Genomic DNA, 17,522 nt, shown 5'->3' on the forward strand with positions numbered 1-17,522 from the left:
TTATCAGCAAATGAGATAGGCTATATACTATTTAAAAAAAATTCTATCCGTGCGAAGCCGCTCCGGATCATCGGACCATACATCGGGTACAGTAATAATATAAAAAGAGTAAATTCTTCTTGAGAGACGAATAACAACTTTTTTGTCCTAATAATAAGTTTTATCTATCTTCATACTAAGTCACTTAAAGAGCGGATAGAGAGAACCGAGTGCTCTAAAGCTTTCTGTTCTTACATGCATTTTGCTTCATATACTTTTATAAGTCTTCTCATGCGTACACGCCGATTTCGAAGGCTCTTAGCTCTTGGCTTAGAATACGTTCTGTGTGATCATTACAAGATGCATTTTTTATGGATGATAATGTAATGGTGAACCCGCCTGCGCTAAGGGTATACGTTGGTAGGGCACCAGTGAGCGATTATAGCTGAGGATGAAAAGGCAGGTTAGTTAAGAATATTATAATATATATAATATTAATTAAGATCACGAATTGATTCCGAAACTAGTCGAGCTTTTTCGATCTAATTACACGTAAGTTAAAGCGGTAATTATTAAATTAAAATATAATGCATACTTACATAACTTTTAACAATAAAAAAGGTTCTATTAATATTATTGTAACAATGAGATTCTACTGCCAACTGAATGTACAATATAAACATTTGTCTATTCTATTCAGTTACCTTGTAATGTTCTTGAACTTACAAATTATAAATTAACCTGAAACACAACACGCGATGTCCGATAAGCGTCCAGTTTAAGTAGACCTTTAATCGGTTAATAATAAAATGGAATAAATAGATCAATTTAATTATAGCGTTTTATAAATGCATTACCTATTATGTGCCATTGCAGCAAATCAGTGTCCTTCAAGATGCGCCTTGAACTTTTTTAGTTTTATCGATTTGTATTTTATCTGCAATATGCTATCAGTCGATATTTATTTATAGTCTTAATTAAATAATATGATAAGGAAATATCTGTATTATATAATAATAATTAAATTCATATCAGCCGTTTACTGTCTTCTGCGGAACACAGACCTTCTTCTTGGGGGAATTTTGTCAGTACTTGCCACGCTTGGCAGGCTGGTTGACAACTGCAGTTAGGCTTTGGCGATGTTTTAAGAGGACGTCGCTACCCATCTTTTGATTATTATATATATATATATATATATATATATTCCTTTATATTTATGTATGTATATTATAGTAATCGTTTTGTTATTTATGTATGTATTATATTAATGAATGCGTATAAGTATACATTATTAGCTGTTATTTTCTTTACCTACTCCTACAATGAAGTAGAAAATACTACTGGCAAGTCCGTTTTTTGTACCATATTTTCTAGTGGTGCATAAAGTTATTTAAATAAATAAATAAATCCCTTTAATCGCCTCTTATAACACCCATGGGGAAGGAACGGGTGACCCGTTCTATACCGGGACCACACAGCGGATAATAATAATAAACACTCTTTATTGTCATCTACAATTTCTACAGTTTTTACAATTCCATATATGTACGTAGAAATTTTAAAAAATGAATGAATGTATAAATGAGTATACTTTATTTGCATTATACAATATAGGGAATAAGCAATACAACTTATAAACACAACGATACAATTGTATAAGTACAGTAAGGCGGTCTTATTGTTGTAAACTATTGTTTTTGTGTTTACAAAAGTCTTAAAAATTGTTTTTCCGAATTTCTTTTTCAGAGAGTAATCTATTATTCATTACACTAAGCACATGTCAATGACCTACAATGGGGCATGCAGCTTTTTGTTGATACAACTGTTTCTCTTCGCAACTGTTTCAGTTATATAATATGGTAGTTATATATATGTAATATATAAAAATTCTAATATGGTATCAAATAGTGGTTAGTTGATTGTAATACTTATACGATTCACTTCTCTCTTAAATCTAAACAATAAATCTAATCAGAAAATTAGTACAACTCATATAAACTTTCAAATTTGATCATATAATCTCAAAACGCCAATCCCAGTTCTTTTTGTAGCATTACGTTTGCAATTTTCTGTACCTACACACATCAATAATCGAAATAATATTTTTGTTCTCAAACACGGGACATGCAGAGTGCACTATGTAAAATTGGGAACAAAATGTCGGTGCGACACATCGTGGGCCATTTTAATTAATCGAACGATGTAGAGCAATCCAGTTTGCCTATTCAATTTATTCGGGCGTCCACATAAAGCCAACAAGTTGTTGAATTGATTCACAATTGGGGATTATTTTCTATAGAACTAGTTTTGATGTTTTCAAAACCTATTAAATAGAATATTTTTTATTTAAATTGGCATTTTTAAAAGCAAATTTATCTAACCTTTATTAATTGTATTACAATGTAGTTATATAAGAACAGAAATAATAAAAATGAATGTGTATATAAAGTAAAAAAGTGTATGTGTGTGTGCGAATAAGTGAGCGTGTGAGTGTACGTGCTTGCGTGCGATCGTGCGTGCGTGCATGCACTGTAGAAGTACACCCTTAATAATCAAATACTTAAATATTTACATAATAGACGTTGATGTTATGTGGCGGTATATTGTCATCAATTATGGACCACATTGAGGACTTTTTAATTAAACTTATTTTTCGTGTTGGCCCCTACGATTATAGTTTTAATTTTTTATGTAACAAAGTCTCCAATTGTATATTTACTGCACATGTTAAACTTCAACTTGTCCATAACGTCGGGAACTAACAAACTTCTTAGCCTCTTAAACTGTGTCGTGTGCAGGCATGAGATAGGGCTACCTATCCTTAAATTGATATGTAATAGAACTTTGAAACTAACCAATATCCCAACAGAGGCCGGTTTTGATAGACAGTTTTGCTCCAATCAGGATTATAACTGCCTATTTCCAGTCACCGGCACAGCTGTGGGAATTGTAGCGAAATATTCACCTCGTATAGAGGTTTTCGTATTGTTTCCGATTAAAAAATGTACCAATTTATTTATAGTACATATTCTATTGGTTCTAGATAAAATGTATATATATATATATATATATATATTTGTTTAACAGTGGAACAGTTGTTACAAAAATGAAATAAAAATGTCCTCACGACTCTAATATATGTATATGTGATATGATAATGATGACTCCATTGATACAATAGAATCATCATCATCATCATCATATCATCATTTAACTGTCCACTGCTGAACAGTAGTTTTGCCAATTTGACAGATAGGTTGGCAATGGTACTTAAGCTTTGGTGATGTTTTAAAAGGGACGCTGCTACCCATCCCTCGACCATTAACTCCCTTAATAGCCTCTTACGACACCCACGGAAAAGGAAGAGGTGGCTCAATCTATGCCGGGACCACACGATAACTGAAACTGTAATACAACTTTATACTACAATTTTGTTGTTAAAAAATTCGTGAGTATACATATTTTTAGTCAGGCTTGCATTCGCGTTACATCGCTCAAGTTTAAGAATGGGGGAGACTTATGTTCAGCAATGGACAGTTAATGGTTGATATGAATAAATTGTGTAGAGGGTCACAATGAAAGATAATATTCTTTAGAACAACAATATATTAATTCGTATAGATACAAGACGAGACAACCATTTGAATAGAAACAAAAACCGTATTAAAAAATAATATACCACATATATGTGTGGCCAGACTTAAATTTACATCATTGCTACAAAGAAGTTTCAATAAATTGTACCATGTAACTAATAATATTTTCTTTAATATAACAGGGTACTGTTATATCAAAGAAAATATTAAGTGTCCGTACTTAGTTGTTATATACCATAAAAACTTTTTGTTTTTGTATCAGCAACAATATAGATTGGACCAGGCCCGCGTCACTTCAAACAAAAAAAGTTTATGATGAAATTTATGCATTCAAATCGTTGTATGTAAGGGAAATTTTACATTATGAAATAGTTCAGTCTATGACGATACCTATCGACATCAATATTTTGCATAGAGATATTATAAATAGTTCTACAATATTTGAATATTAATTTATTTTATTGTGTTGATACTTTTAGATGGTTGCATGAATTTGTTTTCCAGTTTCATCAATATAAGTGCAGTGCCAACTTTTAAATAATGTATTGATTATTTCATATGCTAATCAATGTACAAGGTTCTCTTTCTACTTTCATAGTAAATGCAACTAACTAAGAAATTTAGTAAATAAGTAATTGAAATTCAATTCGTGTTTGTAGAATATGTACTTTGTCTACCAGACCAATGAGACGCTGTTATTGTTGTGCTTAACAAAAACCTTGACTGTGTGATTCCAATACTTAACAAGTTACATATACCTATACAATTTTTTTTTTGATGGGTGAAAATGGCATGTTAACCCCACCCCGCCTGCGCTAACGGGATACGCTGGCGGAGCACCAGTGAAGGGTGATAGATGAGAATAAAAACAGGCCAGTTAGCCCATCACGATGAATTCATCAGGAATTAACCATGATAGTTTCCAGGGGGAACCGCGAGGAGATCGACCTGGCTGGGTATATTGTTAGCAATGGAATTCTCAGTCTCCATTACTAACAATCCCTTTCCCCCCACATACATACTATTGTAGATGATAACACAAACGTCGTCTGCGTGTCTCCATGCAGACCTCTATCCAATTAGTGTTTCTATCGCTAAGCAACTGGGCTTGGATGACAGTGTGTCGGTTATTAACGCGAGATATGTGAGTGACATTTATAAATATGGAAATAGTCTTCAAGATTGCGCTGTGGGTATCATAGTGTATTCTGTGAGCTATTTTTTAATGGATGATAATGGAATGGTAACCCCGCCTGCGCTAACGGCATACGCTGGCGGGACACCTGTGAAGGATGATAAGTGAGAATGTCAGTTAGCACATCGTGAAGATGACACCTAGAATTCATCACGATGGTTTCCAGAGGAAACCGCATGGAAGTAGACCTGAAAGAGTGAATTGCTAGCAATAGGACTAGTAGTTCGCATAGTTAACAAATACTTACTCCCGTGCGTGGTGCTGTTCACCCAGACGATAGGTAGATGAATGACATTTTCCTTCTGGTGGTCTATTAGCTAATATAGTTAGCAGAAGGGGGGGGGGGAGGGGTTGTTAATATTGAGAACTACCAAACTCTAGTTGTATTTATCGCGATGGGCAAACTAACCTGCTATTTCATTTTCACTTATCATCCGTCACTAGAGCCCCGCCGGTGCATATCAACAGCGCAGGCGGGATTACCATTCCATTATCATCCATTAAAAAAAATATATACTTAGTCAATCCAAGTTGCATAGTAAAAGAAATTGTCACAATATCACATCTTGGTATTCCATCAGTGTACCAACAGAGGGGGCGATAAGGCCCCTTTCTCGTACAGACACTGAACTAACTAATCTCAAGTCGCTTTCATTTACTTAAGTCTCAATAAGCCATGCCGCTCGAGGCATGACGTTCTCGCTTACGTCGACTCATTTCGCTGTATCCCCTTTATTATGTTTATACGCTAACCTACCACTGTACTCTTATGAATGTATAAATTAACTGTATTCATTACACGTTTAGGTTTATTACTAGCAAAACCAATTATAGCAAAGTGAAAAGTGTAATAAACTACTTAGTCTTCAAATAACAATTTTCACGTCGACCAACTGATGACATATAATAAAATTATCCCCTTCCTTTTTCCAATCAGAATATATAGGTTTCACATTATAATATGTATTAGTAATACTAAATTTACTAATATTATTTATTTATAATATATATACATATTTTTGGCAAGCTTTACAGATACCAATGCACTCACCAAAAATGAAAAACAGAACATACATTAATGGGAAAACAATTAAACTATATAAATAAAAATTAAAAATGCTACTCTGAATAATTTGTTACCGCCCATCGAAACTCTGTGGCAGTACAGTGAAAAAAGATCAGTTCTGAACTCGCAACTACCTCATTGAACAGACGTAGCGCCTTCGTGTGTGGCGCTACGTCTTATTTATTATTATTATAAAAAGGAACGTTTTGATTGTTTGTTTGTTTGTAATGGATAAACTCAAGACTTAATCAATTTTAAATATTCTTTCACAAACAAAGTGACATTATTAGCGAATAACATAGGCTATAGATTATTTTTCAAAATTCTATCTACGCGTGCGAAGCCGGATCTCTAGGAATCAAATAAATATACTAATATGCCAACTGGTGGTTATGGTGATCAGTATAATGATTTAGTATTTTTAATGTAATTTAGTCGAACGGCGTCAATTTATTAATATTGTAATATGAAATATACAGACATACTTTTGTATATTTAAGGTACGAGGACGAACGGAACAGATTTTATTTCCTATTTCCTTTAATTAGAAAAAAAAAAAACTATTTAATTTAACCTATTTTTTCTTCTTTTCTTTTTTATCATATTTCTGTATTTATTTTTCTTTTCAGTCTTTAATCTTATGTTATGTAATAATTCCTACTGTTTAGCTTAACTAATACAACATATTTATTTTTCCATTTTACGTCACAGTTTCAAAGTTATCGATTAATACGTGAATAACAATGAAGGACCGAGTTCGTTTACTCAATAAACAGTACACGTGTCCGATGGTACATAGTGACACAAATTACACTGCAAGCGTCTCACCCTCACTGCAGCCGTTGTTGGCGGGTAATGCACCCAAGGGCGTCTTGTCGTACACTGGCTGAACGACTAATAACTTATTCAAAGTTTATCCGTGTTTATAAACCTGAACAGTTGTAAACATATTCCAATGTTTTAAAATAATAGTTCGAGGTATATTGTCGTTAATTTTTTTTTACATTCATACACTTACTGATTTTTAATTAATATTTCTACTGACATCTATATTTATATCGTTTTCAGACTCTTATTTGGGTCATATTTACTTCAATATGATTTCTATATTAGAAAATATTTGTTTTTATTACTAACAATACCGTATTACTAACAATTCCTTCCCCAAGCTGTGTGTCGGTTTGAAAAGTAGGATACGGCAGTGAATTTACTGGGTACAGAGGAATAACACCTGAATCCTCGGGAATAGCAACTCATGGGGGTATCATGGGCGTAACAGTATACTTTGTTTTGTCTATGGTACTGCTCATGTCTATAAGCGACGGTTACCACTTTCAATCAGGTGGGCCGTTAGCTTGTTTGCCATTCTAAGTTGCATAAAAAAAATCAAGTCGTGATATTCAAATTATATCTAATCCTGAGATTTTATCCGATGTAATTTAATTCAAATTAAAATTACTTTATAACAAAAATAGAACCAAAGCTGGAGCGTCTATTGTTCTACATACGAGTACACACACCTACATATTTCATTAACGTCATCATAAATATCAAAAAGGTAATTTGGTTAGCATTTACATGGTTAGAACAATCAATCTTCATTTATTTCTAAAAATATAGAGAAGTGGGAAAATATTGCGGGCGTAATATGCAAATAAATCAATTTATAACGAAACAGCTTATCCTTCGTAAAAACATAGAAATGAGAACCGGTCTTTTTCACCTACGTGTTCATTTCAAAGCAAATTTATACGATATACAGTTTCAATAACATGCCATGATCTGCTAGTTACGTATTAATTTATTATTATTGAAATATTACCACTGATATAATTCACTTTTTCATTCTTAATATGGACCACATGTATTCAGTTGAAGATTAATGAGTTGCTTTTAGACGGAATATGCACGTAAGATAGTTCATTTATAAATTCCACGAGGAATCTGGGAATGATAAATGGTCTCGGTTTAGCGAAACGTTATATCACCTATTCGCTTACCGCCATACATTTGTCAAGATAAGGGATAGGAGGAGCTCATGCCAACAATATACTTAGGTATGTATAGTCTACACATGTTTGGGTTCGCGTCTTTATGCACGCCGTATCCATTACCCACCGTTTAAATCATAATACACATTACATATTTTATGACATGTATTTTGAATGAAATATATACCAAAAAATCTTATTACGTGTCACAATTTTTTGAAATCAGTAGATATAATCAAGGAATAAACGCTTTATATTAAAAATAATGATATTAAAATGTGACATGTGTCACTGGAATTGGATGTGAGGCTTGATAAATTGTTTTATAATAAATAAAAAATTGCATATGGATCCTAAATGGGGGCCCGAACTTTCAGTAGTACATCTAGTTGTAACGAGGAATCGTATCAAAGGGGAAAAATACAGATTTTTATTTTTACGTCGTATTCTTTTTTGTTTATGCTGAAAATTGCAAAAAATACAAAAGAGTTGGTTTCAAAATGTGTGAAAAAAAATATCTTAGATAATTACAGCATACGTAAATACTCGTATTACAAAAATATATATATATATAGATATCTCTAAAATATTTTTCAGAAATCATCATAAACTCTTCTTAAATAAACTTAGTTATGCGGGCAAGTTATTAATAAATGATAGAAGCTAAGTCTATATCACAATAATAATAATAATTAGGTGTTTATTTTACTTGACTAATTAATCTAACTTGAAAACTTAGGCGAAACAGTATACTCTGTTATGTCCATGGTACTACTCATGTTTATAGGCCACAATTACCGTTTTACATCAGGTGAACCATCAACATGTTTGCTATTCTAAGTTGCATAAAAAAAAAACTTATTAAAACAATCTGTACGTAAATTTTAACACTCAGTGTTTGTGCCATCTTTAATAATAACAAAATTCTATAACTTTACACTCACTGAATCATAACCAGTTCATACAGAGTGTCTACGCTGTTATGTCCATGGTACTGCTCATGTCTATAGGCGACGGTAACCACTTTCCATCAAGTGGGACGTCAGCTTGTTTGACATTCTAAGTTGTTTAAAAAAAACCGTAATTTATTTAAAAATATTGACGTGACGATGGTAATATTAATTTTACGTGATGAACGCTCATCATAACTATTCAGAAATATCATTAATTAATATTATTGTGTAACATTTAGTACTTATCAGCAAAGCAAAGCAGTATAGAAAAAAATTTTAGGTTCAGTTTATGTTATAATGTCTGAACATTTTCTTATAAAATTTTATACGTATAATAAATAAATAAATACCTAATTTAAAGATTATTTTAATTATACCACCCTCGGTATATGATTCAATTCAAATTTGAATGGTTTTATTATATGGTATATATATATATATATATATATATATATATATATATATATATATATATATATATATATATATATATATATATATAACAGACAGGGTCGGCTCGAGCCTATCCAGCGTCCCGTTTTTGACTGTGGCCTCTCTCTGTAGCCACGAAAAATGTACATTGTTGCGATACTTTACTCTCACTTCAATCGAATTTAGTACGCTCCTAATAATCCTACTTCACCCCCGGACAATGTCTGAAGTATCTAAACTTTAAATGTAAATTGTTGCTAGGATCATTGAAAGTTACCATTTTCAAGTGACTTCAAAAAAGGAGGTTCTCCATTTGGTTGAATTTTTTTTTTATATTTGTCACCTCATAATTCCGTCAGTTCTAAACCGACTTGAAAAATTCTTTTTTATCTAAAAGGATAAATTTATACATATATTGGTCCCATAGAAACTATCAAAATCGGTTCAATGATTAAGTTTTTAAATCAGAATAACTGGTTATGCCACAATAAATAAAAATATTTTTTTCTTGAACAGGATCTTAATTTTATATTTAAGGTAAAATTGTTTAATTGTTTTTGAAAATGGACAGATCATGACCCTTGCATAAACGCATTAGATGCACATGAGTCGCATAGCCAGTCCACCGGTCGTAATTAGTGTCAGGACGCAATATTCCACAGGTTGGTGCCACAGGTTGCTTCTGCAAGTTATTAACGGCCCTGGAATAACTCTTGCAGGCTTGGAGCCCCTGTCATACGTCTCGCCCGTATTCAACCCCGCCGCTTTCACCCCGCTATTGATGTCAGATTTGCGTGCGCACCGCACGCGTCATTATTCTTTTGTTTTTTTTTTTTCAATGTAAAATCATTTATCACAGACGCAACGGCCCGTATCACGTCTACTGATCTCCCTTTAGTTTTATGACTGCATCGTTCAGTAGATCAGAACTGTTAAATGGACATTTATATTCTGTATAGGGCTTGTTTTCGTAAATTAAGTCGATAAATATAAAATTTCTATATATAATAATAATACGACTACATGTTTATGATATATTAGTTGATCCGACAGATATCGTTCTGGCAACAGCTACTGGGCTTTGAACTAGTAACAATTTTATGGGAAAAAGAAAAATGTGGCTTTCCTGGACTTCAAAAAATATTTGTGAAAAAAATTTAGTAAAATTGATAAAACCGTTCTCTAGTTTTTCGCTTAGCAACACATTTGAAAATTTTTATTTATGTAAATTTTATAAGATCATTTTAGTGAATTTAAATACAAACATCACTAGCCGATTACATATTGTGCATAATTTTGGTTAAACGTCCCTGTATTTTTTTAAAGGATGACAATGGTGGCTGGCAGGGCACCAGTGAGGGATGATAGGTAACGATGAAAAGGCAGATCAGTTAGCCTATCGTGATGAATACACCTGGAATTCAGTACAATGATTGTCAGGGGGAACTACATTGAGGTCGACCTGACAAGGTCTTAATATTGCTAGCAATGGGACTAGTAATGGAGACTGTTATTAACAATTCCTTTCCTCCTAACGTTCCAGTGTTATTTATCTGTAATAATTGTAATACTCAAAATAGCAAATCAAAATAAATGCCTAAATTAAAAATCAGTTTACTACTTACTAGGGTTAAGCGAGCGGCAAACAACAAAATTGAAGTGTATCGGATTATATTAAACCTTGGCCGTAAGGCGAATTCAGATTAGCATCGCTCTCGAATACCACTTACAAGGCTATTAACTGATTTAGCGGCAGCTATGAACACAATGAGTTGTCGTGTCGGTATGCTATTAATTTGCTTATGGTGATATTCTAAGTAACCTATATTGTAAACGAAATATTTAATAATGACTTGTATATATTTTTGAGTTTCTTACTCACATATAGACATAATTTCGTTTTCTCTGTTTACCTATTTGTCGATAAGTTCAAAATTTTGGAAATAAATGCTTTACAAATTACGATTAAGGTATGAAATGTGTATAATAAATAATATTCTAAAAAAAATTAAATTATAATTTAATTGAAAAATGAATAATAATTTATCTTTCTGTAATCGAAACTTTCTAGTCATTATAAGTACTTTAAAGATAAAAATTTGAAGCAATTATTTTATGATTTTATAATTTTTATGAAAAACTAAAACTTAATGATGAAAGATATAATACGCTATATGACTATTATATTACCAAAACAAGTGTAATATAATAATCTTCCACAAATTTTTAATAAGTGACAATACAGTGTACCCATAATTAACATATTTAAACGGAGAAATTTGTTTGCACACAGGTTACACCGAGGAGCAGCCTTCCACGCAATTCACCGCCCAGCTGCCGAGCGAGGTGAGCCCGGCCCCCGCCGGCCCCGGCCCCGCCTCTCAGCCGGCGCCTCAGCCTCTCTCCTACGCTCTTCTGCAACTCTCCGCCTCTGACTCGACCGAATCGCCCTTCCTCCAAGTGCAGCTCCAGTCTTCGCCTGTCTCCCCTCCCCCGCCACCGGCGAGCGGCAAGTCCATCTCCATGTGCTATACCAGCACCGGTGCTCTTCTCTCTTTGCCGCCGAAAAAGAAGGACATCTATCGCCCGTACTGCCTCGTAGACCGCGCCGCCTATCTCCAACGAGCCGAAGAAGACCTTAACGCAGCCCACGCTATTCTCGACCTGAGCCATCATGCGGTATACTTATCCACCCCTCCGCGGACGGTGCCCGCTCCACCTGAACCACCGCCACCTCCACCGCCGCCCCCGGATCCTCCCGTTCAAGAGCAATCAGCAGAACGACCGCGAGAAACCGTCGCCTACACCTATGATGCTTTTTTCGTCAGTGACGGTAGATCTAAACGACGCAATTATGCCAGCGCGCCGATAGAGACCACCGAGCAACCGGAAACTAAGTCTAAGTACACGTGCAGCGAGTGCGGCAAACGGTACGCTACTTCGTCGAATCTGTCACGACACAAGCAGACGCACCGCAGCCTCGACTCGGGAGCGGCGAAACGATGCGGAGAGTGCGGTAAAGCATACGTGTCCATGCCGGCACTCGCGATGCATGTGCTAACACATCAGCTTTCGCACGTGTGTGGCGTATGCGGTAAGTTATTCTCGCGACCATGGCTGCTGCAAGGTCACTTACGCTCCCATACAGGCGAGAAGCCCTATGGGTGCGCCCATTGTGGGAAAGCGTTTGCTGACCGATCCAACTTACGCGCTCATATGCAAACTCATTCTGCTGATAAGAATTTCGAGTGCTCCAGATGTCATAAGACGTTTGCCTTGAAGAGCTACCTTAATAAGCATCAAGAATCGGCTTGCGTGCGCGACGAGGACTCGCCGCAGCCCGAGGCACCCGCATCCGCGTCCGGCTAGCCGGCTCCGCTGTCGAGCGCCAATTCAAAACCCGAGCCGACGCAACTAGGGACCGTAAATGAGGCCGAATGGTTTACACTTAAACGTAAAGTATTAATATGAATTTAGCTTGTTAGCGTAATATATAATAAATATACAAAAAAGAAACAGGAGTGAGCGCATCCGGCGAGGCTTGTGAGGCGTTCACCGGACGCGCTGCGCCTTAATCGAGCAACGTTTCGCAAACAACGAATCACGTATGACCCCGTAGAGTCGCGGCTGCCGCGGCAATAGGCCGTAGCGACAGACGTCCCGTTAACGTTAACTTTCAATTATGTACATACTCGTCGATAAAATATACCCTTATATACATAGAAGTAATGAAATATGAATGAAACTAATATCTTTTGTAGGAGATTTTACAACCGCAATGTAGGTTAGAGAGTATTACAGTGTAAGTTTAGCGTCGAGATGCGAGAGCCGAGCGCCGAGCTCGTCGGCGGAGAGAGCGGAGCGCCCGGGCGGGGCGCCCGAGCGCGGCCGCCTGCCTCCTCCGTCTCGGTGAGGAACTTGCCAAAAATTTCCGTCCGAAGCTCCGCGCACACGCCGCCGCCGCCGCGCCGCGCCCGCGCTTTTTCCGCGCCACGCAGTACTAGCGCGCCGCCTCGCGACAGTGCCTTAGCGGTAGCGATGGGTGATACGAGCATTCAGTTCTATACAAGTGATATACTTGCTTATAGTAGTAAAGTAACGCTGAAAAATATCAGTGACGTATAGTTACATTGTAACGGAGCGCAATGCCAAAATTAGCTTACGTCGCAAGCGTCATTAAATGCAAGGAATCAGGATAAAATATTATGATATTTTTTAAAAAGTAAATTGTAAATTTAATGTTGCTTGAATTATTTCACTGATACATGTCATGCTGGTCCTATGATATGGTATATGTGGATATAAGCTATATCACTCACCTCTACAGAGAGCGGCGACCGCGCGCCACAACCGCTTCGCCGCCGTCGCCTTACCGAAGTAAATAAAGATAATTCTAAAAAAATTACAATAGAGACATGTAAGTAGCACTGTTGGTACCAATTAAATATATAGGTACCTTTAATTATATATTAAATGTAATAACCCTCGCCTTAAAAACTTTAGTGCGAAAGTAGTAGTTACCCATTTATGCATATCTCTAACCTAACGCGAACCTTTAATTGCCTTCTAAATCGTATTGTCGAACATATGAAGAGAGCTGCGGATCGCTTAAAAGACTACCAGATAACTCAAATAACTATAAAACTATATGACTGATAGCTTAATAGATGGGATCAATGTAACATGCCGGTGTACTCTTTCATCCAAGGCATAATCTCGTTGACACGACGAAGTTGATAAAAAATACAACACCTAAATTCGGAGGCTAGGAACGGATTCAGATGTTTGACATTTTGGACTGCTGTTAATCGTAATTACAGAATGAAAATTTAATTTCTACAATCAATAATATTATATAGATCCAACTGTTAAACACTAATTATAAATAATAGATAGGTATATGCCGATATGTAAAAAGTAGGGGGCGCGGCGGCGAGAGCGTACTGCGGCGAACGACAGGGGCACAGCCGCAAACATACCACACAGCGAGCATGCCTTTAGTTGAGCGTGTTACTAGTGACAAGTCAAACGTAACTGGCAATAAAATAATTTAGGATAAGATAGCATTAACAATAGGTTACGAGGCGAGCACGAGGTGCTCGGTGAGAAATGGGTATTCGAAAAGCAATAATAATGTAGGTACAAAGTCGCGCACCGCTGTCTATTAGACACAGCTGACTTACCCCCGTAGTTCCGTAGTACTTATAGCGTCCTTCTAGTAGCATATAGGCTTCGCAGGCCGAACTGCTCATAAACAACTAGTAAGCAAAACGGGCGAAAGTTCTGATTATACACAAGTACAGAATTCGTTTCTGCTAAGCCAATGCTACACATAGTCTATTATTAGCTAGTGCCTCATAAGTCAATTCGTCTTTGGTGGATTTAATTTGAACCCTGTCAATTAACTTGAATCTTTTAAAAAGACAAAGTTCCTGTTATTTATTATATTCTCTCATACTGTAAGAGAAATCACAGTGTCAATGTTTTGGATAGTAAATACATAAAATTTTTTGAAGTAATATTTTTTTAAAAACGTTTTGAATAATGGCGTCCTTATAATTTCTAAACTGTTGATAATATATTTATTGTGTTGTGTTGAACCAATCTAGTAATTTTGCTGGTATTTTGTTACAAAGTCTGGCACTTTGTAAAAGTAGTCTAAAATTGATAGGTATGTTAATACCATTAAAGTATCAATTTGATCAATTACTGCAACAAAATCTGGCAAATGCATTAATTGGTCTTTATATTGTAATCCTATTGATAACCATTGTAACTGGCAAAAAGGCCTAAAGAGGCACTTTTCTTGACATTAGTGAATATATTCCCTAATCAAAATATTCCTATTATGTAGATGTAGTGCCACATTTTAACTATACCTATCTATATACTAAATAGGTCCTTTCACTTACCTATATTTATTTAATGAAATAGGCTTTACCAGACAAAGGTTGCGCGTAATAAGCAATATATTGTAATGATAAGCAATAAGAGGGTAGAATTTATGTAGTGCATAATTATTTATTTATAAAGAATTTTTGTAGATTTTTAGATATTTTTGGTGCTTTGGAGTACTATATTGAAATTTTGATGAACGAAATCCACATCGAATATTAATATGTATGTATCTATATTGAAACAAAAGTTGTTTTTCGAAATGTATTTTATGCACACATTCTGAATTATCGGGAGCCATCGGATATGATGTTTTCAACACGAATGGGACTAATCATCTAAACATAACAAATATTAAAGCATTCCCAATGCAATGAAGGCCTCTTTTTCTCTATTTATATCCCCTAAATATAGAGAAACATTTGGTTTTTTCAATTATTTTTGTTTACATTTAACTTTCATAACTAATCTTGCTATGTAGAATCTAGTTTATCTATTGTACTCCTTCGCATAACTCCTTCGAAATAATAATAATTGTTTACATCTATCGTCTTATCTAGCTGTCCCATCGTTTGTCTTATGTAGAAAATGCAAAATGAATAGCTTAAAATGAAATAAAAATCTAAAACGAGATATTTTATTCAAATATTTATACTAACGTTATTGTAGTGGGTATACAGATAATTAAGTAATGAATAGCTAACGAAACCAACTTATATACAAAAATCTATACATTTAATTGTAAATACGTCCCTGTGTACCAAATTTCCCTTCTTTACAATTTTTGTAGGTGTAGTGTAACTTTATAATTACATATTTATAATTATAGCGATGAACAGTTATGTAGATAAAATGTTAAAAAAAATCAACTAGACTTCATACATTATAGTAACACATAACTACTGTTATTCGACCTGTTATAATTCGCACCATGTTAATTCAAGCAAAACGGTCTACGACCATATGACTATGACATATTTACAGCTAGTTTCATATTAAATCGAAAAAAAAAAACATGTTTTCAACGAGTAGTTACGAAATAAAATTGATTGAAATATTAGAAATAAGTAATTTTTGATGAAATTATTTGATGAAACTCTTAAATATTTAATCACAATAAATTCAAGTACTAAAATTGGGTATGTGCATGCTATTAGGTATACTAAAGTGGACAGATTTAAGAGAATTGAAAGAAAGCGATAAGTAGTTCGAACCACAGTTAAATCGGCAAAGAGAACCTAAGGGATATCAAAGAAACCACAAATATAGATTAAAATAGATGTCGCAATAATAGATGCCAAATACAAATTACAGATAAATATCGATTCGGAGTTGTCAAGTGAAAATGTTGACAAAACTCTGTATAATTTATAATTTAATCCGAGTTAGCTGTACTTTAAGAATTCATTCCAAGTGACTTGTATTCTGTCACATTGAATTCAAAACTGGTCAGCAAAATATAAGCACGTCGGGTTTTAGATATACCATCAGTTTTACAGTCATGATTATATTTTTCTCTATTTTAGAGATATCACGATATTTTCGAATGCGGCTACTATCTTTTATTTTCCATAAAATCTGAAGTACATGCGTCATCTATCTTTATTTATGTCTGGGTTTACTCCGTTTGAAGAAACACTAATTATTTCGCTAACATATTATAGTTACGAAACTGAAAGACTTTTAAGAATGATTATTCAGGGGCTAGTTAAACTTGTAATTTATAGAGCACCGTCCGAAACTATGTCCCATTTCCTGTTCTGTCCTTTGTATCAAGAAGGACCTTAACGAAGTAACCTGCTGTGCCGTAGAAGTTGTTAACTTCTGGTTTTGAAAAGTTTACTTGGTATTTACTCGAAAGAAGTAAAAGAAAATAATAACCGTATTCTTTCAGCTTTAAATTAGAGTTCAGAATAGGACAGTATAAGGACAAAAATAACACACTAACAGAAACTATACCTGATACTGTATGTATTTTATTTATATGTGATTTACATAGGTCGTAGTCCGTATTTGTGCCATATAAATACTTAGATATTTAATTAAAATTTTTTTTGAAATCACTATTTTAAATGAGAAAGCTTCCAACCCATACTTTTAGGTACCTAAACGAAAACTGCGCAGACAAATCAGATACAGTAATTTTATAACCATAGATTTTCGATATTCAAATAAATAAACATGTACATTTGTACAAACATAAATACATTCATAGGAAATAATAATCTACATCTCACTTCGGTCAATAATGTTAATATTACTAATAATGCAACGGAGATCCTGTGATCTAGAGATGTATATGTTAAAACATTGCCTACCTATTAACAATTTGTAGGTCTGTATTAATGTACCTAAGATCCAGAATTTACAGTTTTGTAAAATCTAATTGCGTCACCTAAATCACTGGGTGCATAC

General features: G+C 34.6%; 1 protein-coding gene across 1 annotated transcript in view; it reads left to right on the plus strand.

The window, feature by feature from the left end:
• Window positions 1-17,210, plus strand: part of LOC113517082 (transcriptional repressor scratch 2-like) — a 58,970-nt gene extending 41,760 nt beyond the window's left edge. The window contains exon 2 of the mRNA XM_026901633.3: window positions 11,506-17,210. Coding sequence (XP_026757434.1) covers window positions 11,506-12,581 — 1,076 coding nt within the window. The 3' untranslated portion in view covers window positions 12,582-17,210. The remainder of the gene's footprint in view (window positions 1-11,505) is intronic.
• The last annotated feature ends 312 nt before the right edge of the window (window positions 17,211-17,522 follow it).

Source organism: Galleria mellonella, unplaced genomic scaffold, assembly GCF_026898425.1.
Source record: "Galleria mellonella isolate WM207_F2 unplaced genomic scaffold, CSIRO_AGI_GalMel_v1 utg28, whole genome shotgun sequence".
Lineage (NCBI taxonomy): Eukaryota > Metazoa > Arthropoda > Insecta > Lepidoptera > Pyralidae > Galleria > Galleria mellonella.